Consider the following 16,938-nt stretch of genomic DNA (forward strand, 5'->3'; position numbering starts at 1 on the left):
AACAATAATAATAATAATAGTGATTTATAGATTTGTAGGGTAATATGGTACATTTTATTTGAATAGTTAATATTCTTGGAAAAAATAGGCTTTGTACTACCTGACCTGCAATTCAAAAATGCTATTATCATGGAGGAAGTCATTTTATAGCTGAAATCAAAATGCAACTTTGTAACTTGGATTTAGATGTGTTATCTTCTGAGACCTTAACATTTTTATATATATATACGTTTTCAGTATAGACCCAACTGCAGTGTATACTTAACTCTGAAAACAAGTGAAGATTGTAAATTTTTCTGTGTTTATATCATTACAAGTACAGTTTTTATAGTCCATTCCCTAACCTTTCAATTCAAACTATAAACATTATGCTTTATGGACTGAACAATCTGATTTCTGTGTGAAACATTCCCAGGGTGTTTGTACTTACGTTTAATGTTACATTGCAGATGAATCACCCGGTTGTTCAAACAGTGTTCTCTAGAATAAAAGTATAATTAAATCACAAGTATCTGCACACCAGGTAACACTCTCTCTCTAATATATATAAAAGCATATTAGTTTGATTAGTTTATCAAACTGTTAAACATAGTATTTTGGCTACAGTCCTTCATGCTTTAATCATGTTTTAATTATAAATACAAAATATTCTTTTATATATAATATTAAATGTACATGTTCTTCTTTAATGGACACTTAACTGATGCATGTTATGGAAATAAAAGTAGATTACCCTTGTGATTTAAGTGAACAAGTCATCTGTTTATGACAGATTCTCAACAAAATTGTAACAGGATATGGCATTTTCTTCTGCCTTTTGAGAAGTTTTCAATAACTAACCACTAGAGATCAGTGTAGCCAAAGAATTTTAAAAAGGGGTTAGTTTGGTATCAGTGTATCTTCTTTACTAAGATTACAGTGCACTATAAAATATATAGCTGCATATAGAGTGTTAGGAATTGTTTAGCAGAGATATAAAGCCAGAGCCTGAACAGTATGAGACCACAGATCAAAACAACTCAAGCATTTCTGATACCCAGAGGTTTTAAGATTATCTTCATAGCTTGTAATGAATCTGAACACTTGGGACAGTGTGTGTGCCAGCAATTTAAATCTGATATACACAGAAGTATATCAGAGAAAAATAAAAAGGACTGCCAAAAGCTAGTTCACAGTATCTCTTTTTAAAAGAGAAAAAGGGAAGGATTCTTTAAACATGATGTGGTATTATACATCCCTCACTATGTTTACACTAAAATTTGAAATCTGTTGTGAGGGAAGCAATGGGTGACATGACCCAGCATTTTCACAATGGCGTAGTGGTGCAAGAAGGGCAAGTGAGAAGATGTAACCCTCCGCTCCACCACCTGATTAAATCTGCACCATGGTGAGGGTGAGCGAGTGAGATATGCCTCTAGCCTTGTATTGTATGATATGAACTAGCCAATCTAATATCCAACATGTAAGATTTGTCCCTATTTTTTTACGTTGAAGAAGGGAGTTGCATATAATGGAGTCACATGTATCTCCCACCATCACTGCTTACCGACTGCTTTCATATAAGGTACTTATGGGCTTCTGCTTTTTCATCTTTTTGGAGTAAGCTCACAGTATGAAAACCACTTCCTTGCCTGTGCTTCGGTTTACCAGTCCTCAGCTACCTATTGGTAAACTTGGGAGAGTCCAAAAGGCAACAGAGGCATTGCATGGGCACTGCATACCCAACCTATGTGACCCTCTGAGTGCAATCTAAGAAGGAGCATGCAAGGCAGAAATCTGAAATAGATGGGACATCTGTGATTATGGTCTTCACTTAGGAATGGCAAAAGCAATTATGCCTGTGGCATCTGCTCATGTATCTTCAAGTCATGATTTTGCCCTGTACAAAGCTATTCTGTCAAGAAATACATTACCTAAAGGCATCAGAGAACAGTTATGATGTCTGCACCACAGCTGAGGATCTGTGCTCTCCTTTTCTTCTATGGTAGTTATGCTTGAATGTAGTTACCAAAGGCAATGTGAGCAACACCTTTTATAATCTGATTATGAGCATTTGATTTTTTAATTATCAAAACTATGTAACCTTTCTGTCATTCACTGTATATACAACAAAAGCATGCGAAACTATAATGGTGTCACCCTGTAAAAATGATTTCTATCAGCTTTCCAGATGAAAAATGGTAGAAGACAGATATCTATTTCAGCAACAGAAATACAAATAAGATGAATGAACTTATTCCATTTCCTCCTGCATTAATCACCTTTTACAGTTTAGCAGATATTAGCAGAAGATGTCTTTAAATCACTGCCGCTGTTTAAGATGTCTATTGGCTATCTTTATTTAGACATGTAGTCAAGAAAAAAAGGAAAAATAGGTTGCAATGATATCCCATTAGTTAAAGATACTTTTACTACCAATGAGAACGATAAATGTTTAGGATTAACAGAGTACAATTAGAAGATACAATGCTTTTTTATTATTATTATTATTATCATTATTTTTAAATTTAGATAAAATACAGCATATCAAATTGAGAATTCCCTCCTGCTTTGTTACTATGTGGTATGTTCATAAAGGAAACTTGAAAGAATATGGACTCTTGCCATCCTCAACATCATTTCAACATTTTAGCAATTATACAGTAATTTTCTGCATCAGTGTTTTTGGTAGGATTCCAGGAAAATGTGTATAATAAGCCCTCATAAGCAGAAACACAGTAATTGAAGTCATTATATGTTTTATTTGATGATAGATAGCCCTTCTCCTTTTGGAGGTGTACTGTAAATCCCATAATTTCCTGAGAATATAATCTTGTGCAAATGTTACAGTTTCATTTAATCTACAAGAAATACTACCTGTTTGTAGGACCCTTCAGAATCACTTCAAGTGAACTAAAGTTCATTTGGAGTGAGAAAGGTTAAGGGTATAATCAAATGCATTCCAAGGATCATCTCACCTAATGATTCAGTTCTAAATGTTGAGACAAACCCAGAAGACATTTTTGGGTGAGATTAATTTGTCTAAACATCTGTCTGGTGTCCTAAACTTATGTCAATAAAGTCAATGGATTACAGAATGTGATTAATTTTATTCCAGCAAAGATAGCTTGATGAATCACAATTTGGAAGTGCATATTTTTCACTACTGATTTTGGAGAGAACCTAGTGTGTTCTCTCTTATATAACAATGGGGGAATACCACTCCATTTTAATCCTTCTATTGGTGCTCAAATTAATGTATTATATATTCACAGTTTAGAGATCTCTACATAAGAAATACTTTGTAAATAGCATTTACAAATAAAATATGCATGTAAAAAGAAATGTAAAAATAACGGTATTTATCATTTCCACAGTCAATGTTCAAAGACTTCACATAAAACTGTACTGAATGCTGGCTAAAAATGCAGCAAGCATCTCTTTCCTTTGAAATTCAAAAATAGACAGGAATGGAAGGGGGAAGAGTGAGTTGACCAGTGTTATATAAAATTCATCAGCAGATAGAGAATAAAACCTAGCTATTTTGATACTCCAGACCTTGTACAGAACCATGTTACCCCTCAGAAAAACTTGAACTAGAAATTATTGTATAAATGTCAGTCACCATACTTACAGTTATCCTTTGTATGAGGAATAAACCTCACTCTACCCACCTTTTTGTAAATATAAGGCTTTGGTTAGCTGTTTTGGTGATGTCAGCAAATGGGCCATCTCCGGTGAATAATACAGTTGATGACATATTTGCATCCCTAGAAAAAAAAGACACACTTGTGTGTTTTTAGATATTTAACCTATTCCACTGGTGGAGGACTGTTTGGGAGATGATTATGGTGGTGGAATAAACTGCAGCTTTTTTTTTTTTTTTTAAATGAAATAATGACTATCTGGAGATTTGTGAGATTTTGAAACTTTCATGGATTAAATACCTGGATACTTGCCTACTTTCATTCTCACGCCTTCTTCTAAGATCTCTAATGCTACAATTATATTGAAATAGATAGAAATAATTATTTTAATGAAAGTAAAAAATCAATTTGTGCTTTTTGGTGCCACGCTGAATGGTTTACAATAATGATTCTAAAATATATGGAGCTAAAACTTAGTATGCAAAATTGATGAGTAACAAGCTGAAGCTTGGAATATCACAGTTTTGCTGTTTTTACAGGATTTAATTTCATTGATATTTTACCTTTGTGCCTAGAGGAGAAATGAAAATATACTTTCTTTCATGAAGAATCTAATGGAATTAAAGCTACCTTAGAAGTTAAGTTTCACCCCACAGATCTGTTGAAATCAAAATAACAGAATAACCTCTTCTCAAGAAGAGGTTTAGATTGGGTATTAGAAGGAATCTCTTCACAGAGGGGCTGGTCAGGCACTGGAATGGGCTGCCCAGGGAAGCAGTGGAGTCCCTATCCCCGGAGGTATTTAAGAGACATGTGGACATCACACTGAGGGGCATGATAGGACTTGGTAGGTCAGGTTGATTGTTTTATGTGGTGATCTTGAATGTCTTTTCCAACCTAAATGATTCTATGATTCTAAGATTTGTGGAATAAATCAAGGGTATTGTGTCTTCCACTGAACAGGTTAGTTCATCTGAATTAGGCTGTACTCCTAGATTCCCTTTTCTGCAACAATGGCATTTTGAACACCAACAATTCTGTGAACTATTGGTGAGATGAAGTGTTTCGATGTTTACAACCCATATCTAGATTTTGTTCATAGCTTATTCTGCACCATATACTTTGTGATACTGCATATGACAGGCTTGGAACATATACTCCCTGGCTCTTGAGGAAACCTGGGTAAAAAAGACAGCTGAGGTCAAACTACATAATTGTTTTGGGGGTGACAGCCTGCTTCCATCTGATCTTTTAGCCATAGATATTTCAGGAGTGAAAAGACAACCATTTGTGCAGATTTAATACACAGGGAGCACCTATCAAGGCAGTATGACTTCAAGTGCACTCACTGTCCTGGGAAGTATGCAGTCTACTATTTGCCTGCAAATCTGCTGTGTGTGAAGAGTAAGATTAGGCATAGGAAAAAGAAGGTTTTCAATAGCCCTGATGTGCCACTAGGAAAGCTGTATGACATGCTCTACGGAAAAAGTCGCTATGAGAAAACCTTTGATAATTACATTTGATTCACTTACTTACTTTGACTTCCTGAAGTACAAACAGCTGGAGATTCCTAAATCTTATGTGACTGCAAAACCAAGCTGCTACTCTTTTAATTAAGGTATTGGTAAATGATGAGTCTTAAGCATTTCTGTAAGTATAAGAAATCATGGAAATCATGTGCTTTTCCTGGAGCTTCTCAGATTAATAAGAACATGATAGTTTAGCAGGTCCAGAAACTCTGGACAACTCTAGACAGACAGTGTCACAGCTCTTTAATTTTCTTTGATTCATGGCATCGTTCAGCACATAGATTAGGTGTACCCAAGATAAAATGTTCTGATAAGATTACTTTTCCTAGAACTGATTAACATTCAAAATAGAACTAGTTTTCAAATGGAGGGAGTGATAATGGCATATTGTGATAACTTTTATCTCTAATCATCTAGACTCTTATCATTTCAAAAGGAGAAAAGATTAATATCATAGGCGAGATCCTAAAAGTAAGATGTATCTTGGCTTTTCACTGTGGGTCTTCTGTTAATGAAAATGATCTGTTAGAAATTTTGAAGGCTGTGACGAAAATGGCCTTTAAGAAGCTAATACAGGTGTTAAGTAGCCCTCATTCCATTCAACATGTTCACTAGCCAAAACTCACAGAAGAATACTGGATAAATTTCTTACATGCAGATATACAGCATTATTTAAGGTTTCAGTCTCTAATTCTGTCTCAGATGTGTTCAGTAACAATAAGCACTATATTGACTGTTGAGAAAGATTCAGATAAAATGGTACATTTCAGAAAAACTATTCAGAATAAGGATAAGAGTGCCATTTGCCCAATAGATACAATTCCTTTTACTACCTAAAAAAATCCACACACTTATTTGAAAAAAAAAATATATATATATATATATATATATTCACACATTTTGTAATTCATTGTTTAGTTTTCAGGCTGCAAGGATGTTTGCAGTTTGTTTAATTTGTGTTTAAGCCACAGGGGAGTGTTTCTGCTTTGTCCAATGATTTTATGAGAAACAGGAGAACAACAACCACTAAAGAATAGTAGCAAATTGCAAACAATGAACACATTCTTTGGCATAAAAAAAAAAAAAAATCTTTGTTCATGTGTGAATTCATATGGAGAGCAGCTATTTTCTAAATGCTTGTGTACGCACAATTTCTTTGTAAGAAAATATGCAAATGGTAAATAAAAATAACCTCTCAATGCTTCCTGGATTTGAAAAGATGTTTAAACTAAAGGGTTTAAATGAGGCTAGTGTCTAGCTTGTCTGTGTACTAGTACAAGTTAGTGTACTAGCAGTGTCTGATCCCAAGTGAAACTGTGGACCTAAAAATCAAAAAAAAAAATCCATCAAGACTCCTCCTATGGCTTTCAGGTCAAAGTGCACATTATTACTTGTTGACAATTGACATGACATTAAGTCTACCACTGAGTTATTAGGACTGCCCTAATTCTGGTCCTCAATGATGCAAAACAGTCTCAACACATGGAGAAACAGGTTCTTTGCTACATCTAGTACATTACTCATAGTGGCTCTACAGCAGGCTCTTGCCACGCTGGAAGGCCTAGGTCTGACAGTCAAAAACAGGATTTTGTCAGGTATTTCAAGGAGTTAGGCATGCAGCTACTACCTACCATTCATTAGTGGAGTAAATGAAAATATAACTGACCTGGGAATCTCAAAAAAGAAATCATATTCCAGTTAACTCATTTCCTTCTCAAGAATTTTGTGAGTTCAGGAACAAAACAGACTGCAGGGTTGAGAACAAATTCTAAATTCCTTGTTGGACTTTTGGTTACAGCAAAACTGCAAGGTTTGACCCCATTCCTGGGTAAAATTCAGTAAAAACCCATCTGGCTCTGGTCCCAAAGAAACAGATGTGTTTGAAACCAGAAGAGTGGTCAAAAGCTCAATGTATTGTTTGATGGCTCAAAGAAAAGAGATGCTAACAATACTGAGATTTAACATCATCATCAGATACACATGAAGTGTAGGCTGAGCAAAGGATTCTTGTTCAGGTTTCTCAGTTCCACCAATTTGTGTATCTTGCACTCTGGACTCATTCAGAATATAGGTTAGGCAAATAATTTGCAACCATTTTGTAGATGAACACACAGGCATCCCTCCAGATTTGCTTGTTTGGCACATATCACAAACATGACAGTCACATACTTGAAAAATGGAAGCAAAAGGATTCTGCTGTGTGATTTATCAGAATCTGTGTGGAACACTGCACCTTCTAGCTCAGCTACATAAACAATCAGGATATGCTGCAGGACTCTCATTGTTTCCTTTTCACAAATTAAAGAAGAAACGACACTAGAAAATGTATAACCAATTAACAGCAAAAGTAAATCACCCCAGATGAACTTTAGCCTCTTTCTCTGATAATGCATGATTCTAGGTAGTTATTTCAGTATAGCAGCATGAGCTATAGCCTATCCAAGACCTGTTATTAGAACCATCCATTTACTAACAAATACAGTGCCAGTTATCAACAAATATGCTGCTACAAGGAGATTCAAAGAACACAGAAACAGCTTGATGCTTAATGGATTTCTATATACGTATGATAATTTTATCCTGTTCTGCAGGATTTGTAACAGAAAAGGTACCCAAGATACCAGAATGTGATACAATTTCAGTTTAAAAATACTATATATATATTAAACAATGGGAATAAACTGAACAATGGATTTAAAAAGAACTAATTAGGAAACTTAATAGGATTTTTTCTTTTTAACAAGTGTATTTGACTCTATTATGCAGACAAACTCTGAAATATATTGCCATAGAATGGTATGGAGACAAAAGAATAAGTAATTTTTAAAAGCTAATAGAAAATACCATGGAAGACAAAGTTCACTGAAGCCTATCAAATATCAAAATGTAAACTAAACCATTACACTACAAAACGACCAGTGTCCAGAAGTTATGGAGGAAAAGGAGGCAGGAGCAGGCAGGCAGCGAGGAAGAAAGCTACTGGCCATCGTGATGGACAAGGTTATTTGACTAGAAGAACATTTAGTCACACTCTGTATGTCCTTATATGCATGCATAAATTAGATAATTACATATACATATTACAACCAGAATTTGTGCATGCAGGTATTTGATATGTATATAAACGCAGTACCTACCCAAAAGAAATAAAAATAAAACATCACACATTCTCTCATCAGATGATTAAAAATACTTTCAAACATTTAGCTGTTTTTCTACATCTTCCTGTATGGTATCTAAAACTAATTTATGAGACAGGCATTTGCAGGCTTCCTACTTTGGTTAGAGACCATGATAAACTGCAAGCTAAGACTTTCATTTGGTTATTACTTGAGTGACATTCCCTAAAAACCTCAGCACTGTAGGAAAGACATTTATTATTCAATGGATGGCAGTGAAGTTCCATATAGTGTAAGTGAGGTCAGAATTCAGGCCATAAATTTTACCACAGTTGCAAAAATATGACACTTCTGCACTCGACCCTCCTCACCCCTTCCCTAGAAATTCAGCTGATCAGTAGTGACTGAAGCCAAATCCATTTTTTCAATCATACGCTTCCTTTCTCCCTCCACCCTCAACCACACCTCAAGAGAAATACAGTTTCGTAACCCAACAGCTAAGGTCTAATGATAAGTATGAAATGTACTGGGATCCTCATTGCAGGATACCCAGGTGGTTATCTTGAATTTAGTTGAGATGAACATCAATATGATAGTGGAGCAGCCAAGGCTGTTGTTTTCTCCAGATTTAATCTGGAGCTATCCTCATAAAAAGTGAAGACATAAATGATGACATAAAATGATAAAAGACTAACACCACCACATCAGTCTCACAGTGTTCTCCAATATGTATGCTCATGCCTAATCTACCATATTCAAAGTTCGCAACACTGTGATGAATGCCATCAAAACAGGCGCTGCGACACTTACAAATTTGTTGGCTGACCTCGCACTTCATTTACTATAGAAAAGTAGACTTGTTTGTTTGGTTTGTTTGTTTTGTCTTTTTTTTTTTTTTTTAATGGTATAGACACCAGTAAAATGATGAGGAAAACACAAATACAGAGACGCAGAAAAGCTGCAAACAAGGTACAAAGACACTGAATATTCTGAATATTTTCACTCACCCTAATCCTAGCTGGTGGCAAACACTGTCTGAAATCTGCTCATTCCAATCATCTGCACATGCCAGGTGCCATGTCTTCCCAATCCTGACTTGTACCAGCCCTTTGGTGCTTAAAGAACCATTAAGCAATCTCACTGTAGACCAAAATGGATAGAAGCATTTTAGGCAGGTGGTAAAAAAAAGAACAAAATAAAAAAATAACAAAAAACAAAAACAAAACAAACAAACAACAACAACAAAAAAACACGAAACACAAACAATCCCCCCTCCACACAATGCAATAATATTATTGCCAGCAAAGAACAAAAGTAGTTAAGGTACATTACAGCAGTAATAAACCCAGTATGTAGAAGATGTTGTATTCCCACAGGAAGGAAATGCTTTTTCCTTCTATATTTCTGTGACAGGATGTTTTCATAGCCTGTGTTTTGCAAGTCTCATGAACAGACAGTAAATAGAACATTTTCCATCTACTCTAACAACTATTTCTTCTTAGCCAGTACTACACAATTTTGAACTACTGTGGTGAGGCTTTAGCTACATGATACTCAGTAACACTGACTAGAAGTAAGGTTAAAACCAGAGCTGACAGAAAAATTGGATTTTCCAGTTATAATCGCTATGAGAACTTTCAGTGTTTGCTTTCATTGCAGCTTAAGTTAAAATAATAACAGTAGTAATAAAAAAGCTCTCTGAAAACCAGTAGTTCTATCAAAGGTTTTCAAAAAAATAAAAATCAGAAAAAAATTTGGAAACTCTTTAAGTATGTGGTAAAAAATCTTATGCTACTGTCATGGTGACTAAGGAAGTTGGAGCAGAAGGTCAACAGAATTCCATCTATAACTCATAGGCTACAGCTGAACTTGAGACAGATAACAGTTATTGCCAGCATGAAGCAGGGAAAGCAATATAATTCATTTGCAATTTACTGGTTGCTGAAATATTGTTTTGGGGAAAATATTAGTTCTCCAGAAAACCTTTTTGCAACTAAATATTTCCATAAAGATTAACATTTATCCACTTTATTAAAAATAAATAAATAAAAATTCCTCGTTAACATGCAAAGCACATGAATGAAATAAGTGACAGACAGTGGTTAAATTAATGGTAAACATCACTCATACAAAATTTTGGAGCAGTCTTTAAAATCTCAGAATTGCTTGCACTGTGAGATTTCTCCAAATCACTTTTGACACCTTCCCTGTCTTCTACTTGAACTATAATTCCTCTTCCTTTCTCCTTATCAGATCTACATTAATCTCCAAATACACTGCTGCTAAGCAGTAAGAGACTCACTGAGCACTCAACAAGTGGTTAATTGTAATGTCATATACTTTAGAATTTTCAAAGAGATATCCTATGTCTTTTCTTTGGAGTCCCTGGGAAGTTTCATGAGTTGGAGTATTTGAAAATGGCAGTTTGTCTAGTCTAAAATGGTACATATGATAAGAAATTGAAATTGGTTTCAGGAAAATGAGCAAGTATTTTGGACACTGAAAAGACTCAATATGAGGGTGTCTAATTGAATTTGCATTTTATTTTAAAGGTTAGATTGATTCAGCCAACTTTTGGATTAAATGGGTTTTTGGAAGCAATTCTCCCTATCCTTTAATGTGAGGTAATTGGTTATGAAGAAATAGACAATCTATGGCAAAATAAATCTTTGGGAAAATGTACATAATGTTAATTTAGGTGATGGTTACCTTGTTCAGATCTTCTTTAGCAATGGCTAAGAAGAAGCTGAAGTGAATTTTATTTTGTGCATTTTTAAAGGCAGAAAAACAGCTACTTGCATTAATGTGAACACTGACACTGCACTTTCAGACATTATATACACATACATCCATATAAAAGATGTTGAAATTAATGAGAACTGTCAGCATATATCCAATGATATATCTGAACCCTAGAAGTCCTTCTTAAAACAAAGGAAGATGATGATATATTGAGCTTAAAAGTATGCTTTTAACTCTCCCATTAGTGTTTCATAATACATTGTCAGAACAGCACTTTGTCAGACACAGCAATGTGATTTCTGTTCTAGGCCCAATGTAGTTTTAACAACAGTTTTACACTGAAGTTGTTGTTTAGGGAACATTCTTTCCATGTTATGCAAAATGAAACCATATGTCGTACACCTAAATTTTGGAAAGAACCATTTTATCAGATGATTAAGCAACTGCAGCTATCAATTTTCTTGTAGGAACCTGCACATCCACTGAGAGCAACAGATGCCACTTTTTCATTTGTGCCACACCTTCATCCTATGGCAATGCCAGCATGAGGTGGAGTCTAGGCAGGCTGCAGGGTGCTCTGTGCCACAGTTTGGCTTCCCACTATTTGACAGTTTCTCTCAGGAAGACTTCTTAAACTCTATTACACACTACAGCATTTATACTGCTATGAAACTGAAATTAATAACAGGAAAAAATACAAAATTTTGGAAATGTGATATGGATACAGAACGAGAGCATGTAACGAGTTTTCATTTTATTTTGAGGTCACTGTAAATAGTCATAGTTTTAAGTACAGAGTAACTTACTACCTTTCCTAGAGACACAAGATTACATGCATTGTCTCAGAAATGTGACTTTGCTTTTCTGTCCATGACAAAGTCAGATACTGCCATGTAAATCTGCATGGCTTGCATGCAGCTCCTGCAGTTTACACTGGCTAAGGTTCTGTGTCTGTTTGCCTATGAAATTCATACCAAATACTCATGCATTCCTTCTCTATGTATGAAATAAAACTTACTGCACTTCACTTCATCAGAGCCATCTTCACACTGAGGTAGGTTATCACAAAGGTTATGCAATGGTATACACTCTCCACTACGACACTGATATTCCTCGAGTGTACAAGCTCCTGAAGGAGAACATGAAATGAAAATGAAACCACAATTATTGGAAAGGTAAAACTGTAAACATCAGTTTGGTGGAGATCATCCAGTTTACCTGACAATAAAATTGGGTGGATAGTATACAGGATTTTTTCCTAATGCCTTCCACTTATGATTTCCCTTTACTTTCCCTTTTCTTTCCTTTTTTTTTTTTCTTTTCAAAATAATGATGATTTTCAGATAAATAAAAGCTAATTAAGTATAAAATCAGTGGTATTACACCGTACAGTTTCTGCTAAAGTTAGCATTGCTCGGTTACTAGTGTTCTTCTGCTGCACAAATGAATCTTTGGAGTGGATAAGAAAAATCAAATCCTGATTAAATCCTGTTGAAAGCGACTAATAATGTCAAATTTCATATGTCAACACTTTCACAGAAGTTTAGTGGCTTTAAAGTGTGTCAAGTCAAATGTGCAAGTAAAGAGGCATTGACAGCCAAGAGTCCTCCTTTCAAAACCTAGCTGGGAGGAAAGGGGAGACAAAAGTAATAGAAATGAATGAGGAAAGCATTCACAAAAATAGGATTAATCCACTTCAGTATCAGTTATGTAAAAAATGTAGATCACATATAGAATAAATATAAAGGTGTAATCCTTGCTGTGTGGGGACCAGTGGATTTAATCGCACCATTTGTTATATCTTAAATCTTATTTAAGGCAAGACAATTGCTCTCCTCCTAAATTTTTAATATCCATATAAAAAGATTAATTTATCAGCCAGTATGGCCTGTTATCTAACATGGACGTAAAAGAGTATGATTTTTGTAATTCCTGAACCAGATTTTCACACATTCACTGGCCACAACTGATGCCAGATTTTCCACAGAACTTACTTCCTACTTACACAGCTAGATGAAGATAAGATTTTCAAATACGCTTTTCTTATTATATTGTATACCATCAAAAATTATTTATTGTAAAATTATTCTTCATTATGAAAATCTTAGTATTTCATGGAAAAATAAAATGTGAAGAAAAATCTTCTTTACTTACAAAATTCGCTTATTTACTTACAATATGGTATTAGTCTGTGTCCTTTGGCTGCAAAGATTGTGAATAAGCTTAACTCTTCTGCAATTGACAACCTTTTAATATATTTAACCAGACCTGGCAATGGCCACTTTGAGAACTCTGCCTTTATAAGCATAATAATTTATTTTACAACAAAACATGGGCAAAGCTTCATCTTTACTGAACCAGTTAAAAAATAGTCATAGTGTTGTTGAGCTGAACAAATGTGATAGATAAGGAAGAAAAAGAAGCAGTAAAATGCTCATGTGCCCATATAAACCTGCCTGTCAGTCTTGCACAAGGTGAGTTGATTTACCAACAGTAAATCAATGGTTATGATTTGTCAGAGATAAAAAAATATACATATATCACTATTACTGTAAATCTATATAAAAAAGCTGACTTTATGATATTAAAAGAAAGCAAAAGAGTGTAGATTCTTGTTGACTTTCTGTTCACGCAAGTGAATGAGACTGCACACATCTCTGAACACATACTGCTTCTCCATTCTCTCTTTTCTGTTGTCAGACTTCCACAAAGTAATACAAAGCCTTTAATTATTTTCAATAAGGTTTGACCTAGAGTTAGTGTAAGGATTTGTCCTGTTAAGCACATTGCTATTCCATACACATATATTCCACATTTGGCTCCAGTTTGCATGTTTTTGTAGAGATGATTGCTGTATTATGCAGGTGACAATTCCAGCTGCAGTTCCCAGCACAAACATGACTCTTTCAGCAGGAAACTGACTGGGATCAGATACACTGCTGTCTAAACACGTAAAAGTAATTCTTCCTAAATCTTTCATACATTAAGGATCAAATTTTTAAAGCTGCAAGAAAGACCATATTTCAAACTCTAATCTGAGTTACCATATGCATTTTGTTCTTCTAGTGTGATTGATAACAAGTATTTTACAAATGCATTTAAGCATACATTAATGACACCACCAAATGAGTGACAAAATGATGTTCTTTCTTGAGAGTTTGTATAAATAATAGTTCATATTTGCCCTCTTAGCATTTAGATGGTTCACTGGTCAAAATACTGAGTCACTTTTTCCCATACTATTGAACTGAGTTGCAGACGGTACTGACATCAGCCAACTGGGTACTTTTTAAAGTAACAAAAATGTCACATTTCCTGCTAGAAAACATAAAGTGCAAATGAGTAACTGTTAGTCTTTTTAACTTTTTGATATTTCTGTTGATTAAGGACTGAGAGTCACCTCCTACTCTCCACTTTTCCTCAAATGTATTTGAGCTTTGGTATAACCTCTTAAAGACATGAGATTGTACACTGACCTAGACGATAGCCAGTAGTGAAGTTTGCAAGAAATCCTTTCTTTGTTACAGTCGTGTCCGTAAAAAGGATTACTGTCATCTGGTTTGTTGTAGAGAAGACATCTGGCAATGGGCCTTGTCCCGTATAGACAGCTACTCTCCAGGAGAACATGGATACATTTAGGTTATTTTGATCTTATTTATTTCAAAATGTTTTAGGATTCAATGCAAATATTGCTACCACATGAGTACAGTTATTTCTTAAAGACTTACTGCTATCAGATTGAGATGCCCAAAGCTCAACCCCAAATTTGATATATCAGTATAGAAAATAAAGTTTGACCAACACATGAATATTGTTCTGTTTCTGCACATACATAAGCAGTCTTATTTATTGAGAAGTTAATTTCTTTTGGATTTATGGAAAGCTGAGTGTGTGCAAACATTTGGGAAACATGATGTCACATACTGTATGTTTCCTTGAGTTTTCCTGCTAATTTATAAGATGTATAAATCTGAAGAAATGTAAAAGAAAGAGAGAATTGATTTCCTTTACATCAGATCAATCAGTTTGCTCCAGTAGCCTAATTGCATTCATTTTACTACCCAGCAGTTTTACTTGCCCAAAAGTGAAGAATTTGGTCCTCTGCCATCTCTGACTTCAACTATATCATAAATATATTCCACATCAAATACCTGAAAATGAAGTTGAATGTTCTTCCCTATTTCGGCATTTAAGTACCATACACCTAGAAAACAATAACACACAAACACAAAAACCAGCTTAATGGTTGTCACATTTTCTGTATGATTTTCACATTGAAGGAAAAAAAAGATCTCTGTTAAAATATTCAGAATTACCCACGAGATGCAGAAGTCTAAATTTCAACTTTAGAAGTGACTTAAGCTGTCCAGATCTAAAATCCCATTTACTCTGATTTTCTAAAATGCTTTCGAAAATTGGATTTATTCTTCTAAGACATAGACAATTGCGTTTATTACCATTCATGGCATCTGCTTGTTTCCCTGACATAGGAAAGGTAATTCTTTTGTAACTATGAAAACATGACAGTCTTGTCACTTAAGCCCTATGCTATTGGATAGTAAAATAATTTCTATAACCATTCACAGAAACCTGTCTCTCAAGTTAGATCTCTTTTTACAGAAGAAGCATTTGCCTCTGTTTAAACCACCTTTATTATATTTATTCTAAGTGACTGTGGATACTATGGAAATCTTGCTAAAAAAGTTAAAAATAACAAACAACACAAAACACTTTTTCTCTCTTCATAGAATGAAAAGTATTTTCTCACTAGTAACAATCGTGTCTGGGAACTTGTGAAATTAATACCTGGAAATAAGAACCATATCACAAGTGGGACAAAACACAAAATAACTTTTGCGATTAACATCCCAGCACAATTCTCCTGTTAAAGGTAAAGTAATAAATAATTGAAATTTAATTAAGAAGCAACAGCAAAATTCTCTTCCTTGCTTAATCCATCAACAGCACACAGCATATACCACCTTGAAACATCGTAAATCTCATTTTCTTTTCACCTTTGCCAGCTGTAGCTTCATCTAAATCAAGTAACATTAGTAGATTAATGCTGTCTTTTCACTGGTACGTTAAGAAATATTCAATAAAGATAATCCCTTGCAAAATACATACATATATAATTTCAACTTTAAAAGGTGAACTATTTATCAAAGAGGTGATGACCAAGCTACTAACCTGACAAATATGTTGAGGTGAAATGCTAAAATGTGGACTTTCAACACCTTCTCATGTGTATTGATATGAAAATATTTGACATAAAAGGCATAATGTATCTGGCCTGTCTGAAATCATTCCAAGGGATTATGCTTATCAACATCACTTTTTAATCAACTGGCATAAGAATCCCTAGCTTCTGCTAAGTGTCTTATAGACAGACTTCAATTAAAAGAGCCCAAAGTATTTAGCTTGGATCTTTTTTTTCTTTTTTTTCCTGACAACATTTGAAAGCACATTTAAAACCTTTATTCAACTAAACTTTTCCTGAAGACTTAGAAAAGAATGACTTACATGATGCTTGATTAGGATAATAGTTTGGAAAGTTTTCAGAGCTGAACGTAGTGTTTGGCTCCCAGAGTTCAACTGGTCCTCCACAGTCATCTGAAAAAGAAAACATTTCAAAACATATTTCATCTATTACTTTATTTTTGCAATCATCTGTCTACAAAGACAATTTGGAAAAAATAATTTTATGAAAAAGATATTCAATTTAACTTTACCACTGTAAGGGGCCAGCTATGGTCCTATTGTTATAAAGCTTGAACAATGAACTGTGATAAGCCACCACTCCACTTCCTTTGGGGAAGCAAAGTGTGGAAGAGCTTTACTGTCCTTATCAGCTGCTGTGGTAGACTTGCTGACCCATACAATTCATGCCATCGGTCAGCTGTAGGTGAGACAATGCTGATT

At 34.7% G+C, this 16,938-nt stretch overlaps 1 protein-coding gene across 1 annotated transcript in view; it reads right to left on the reverse strand.

Annotated features, from left to right (window-relative positions):
* The window catches only part of TMPRSS15 (transmembrane serine protease 15), a 56,794-nt gene that overhangs the window by 5,639 nt on the left and 34,217 nt on the right, over window positions 1-16,938 (reverse strand). Inside the window, 7 exon segments of the mRNA XM_050711886.1 lie at window positions 431-480; window positions 3,654-3,749; window positions 9,282-9,414; window positions 12,035-12,145; window positions 14,493-14,624; window positions 15,095-15,220; window positions 16,540-16,629. Of these exon segments, the coding sequence (XP_050567843.1) occupies window positions 431-480; window positions 3,654-3,749; window positions 9,282-9,414; window positions 12,035-12,145; window positions 14,493-14,624; window positions 15,095-15,220; window positions 16,540-16,629 (738 nt within the window).

The sequence above is a fragment of the Cygnus atratus genome, chromosome 1 (assembly GCF_013377495.2).
Source record: "Cygnus atratus isolate AKBS03 ecotype Queensland, Australia chromosome 1, CAtr_DNAZoo_HiC_assembly, whole genome shotgun sequence".
Classification (NCBI taxonomy): Eukaryota; Metazoa; Chordata; class Aves; order Anseriformes; family Anatidae; genus Cygnus; species Cygnus atratus.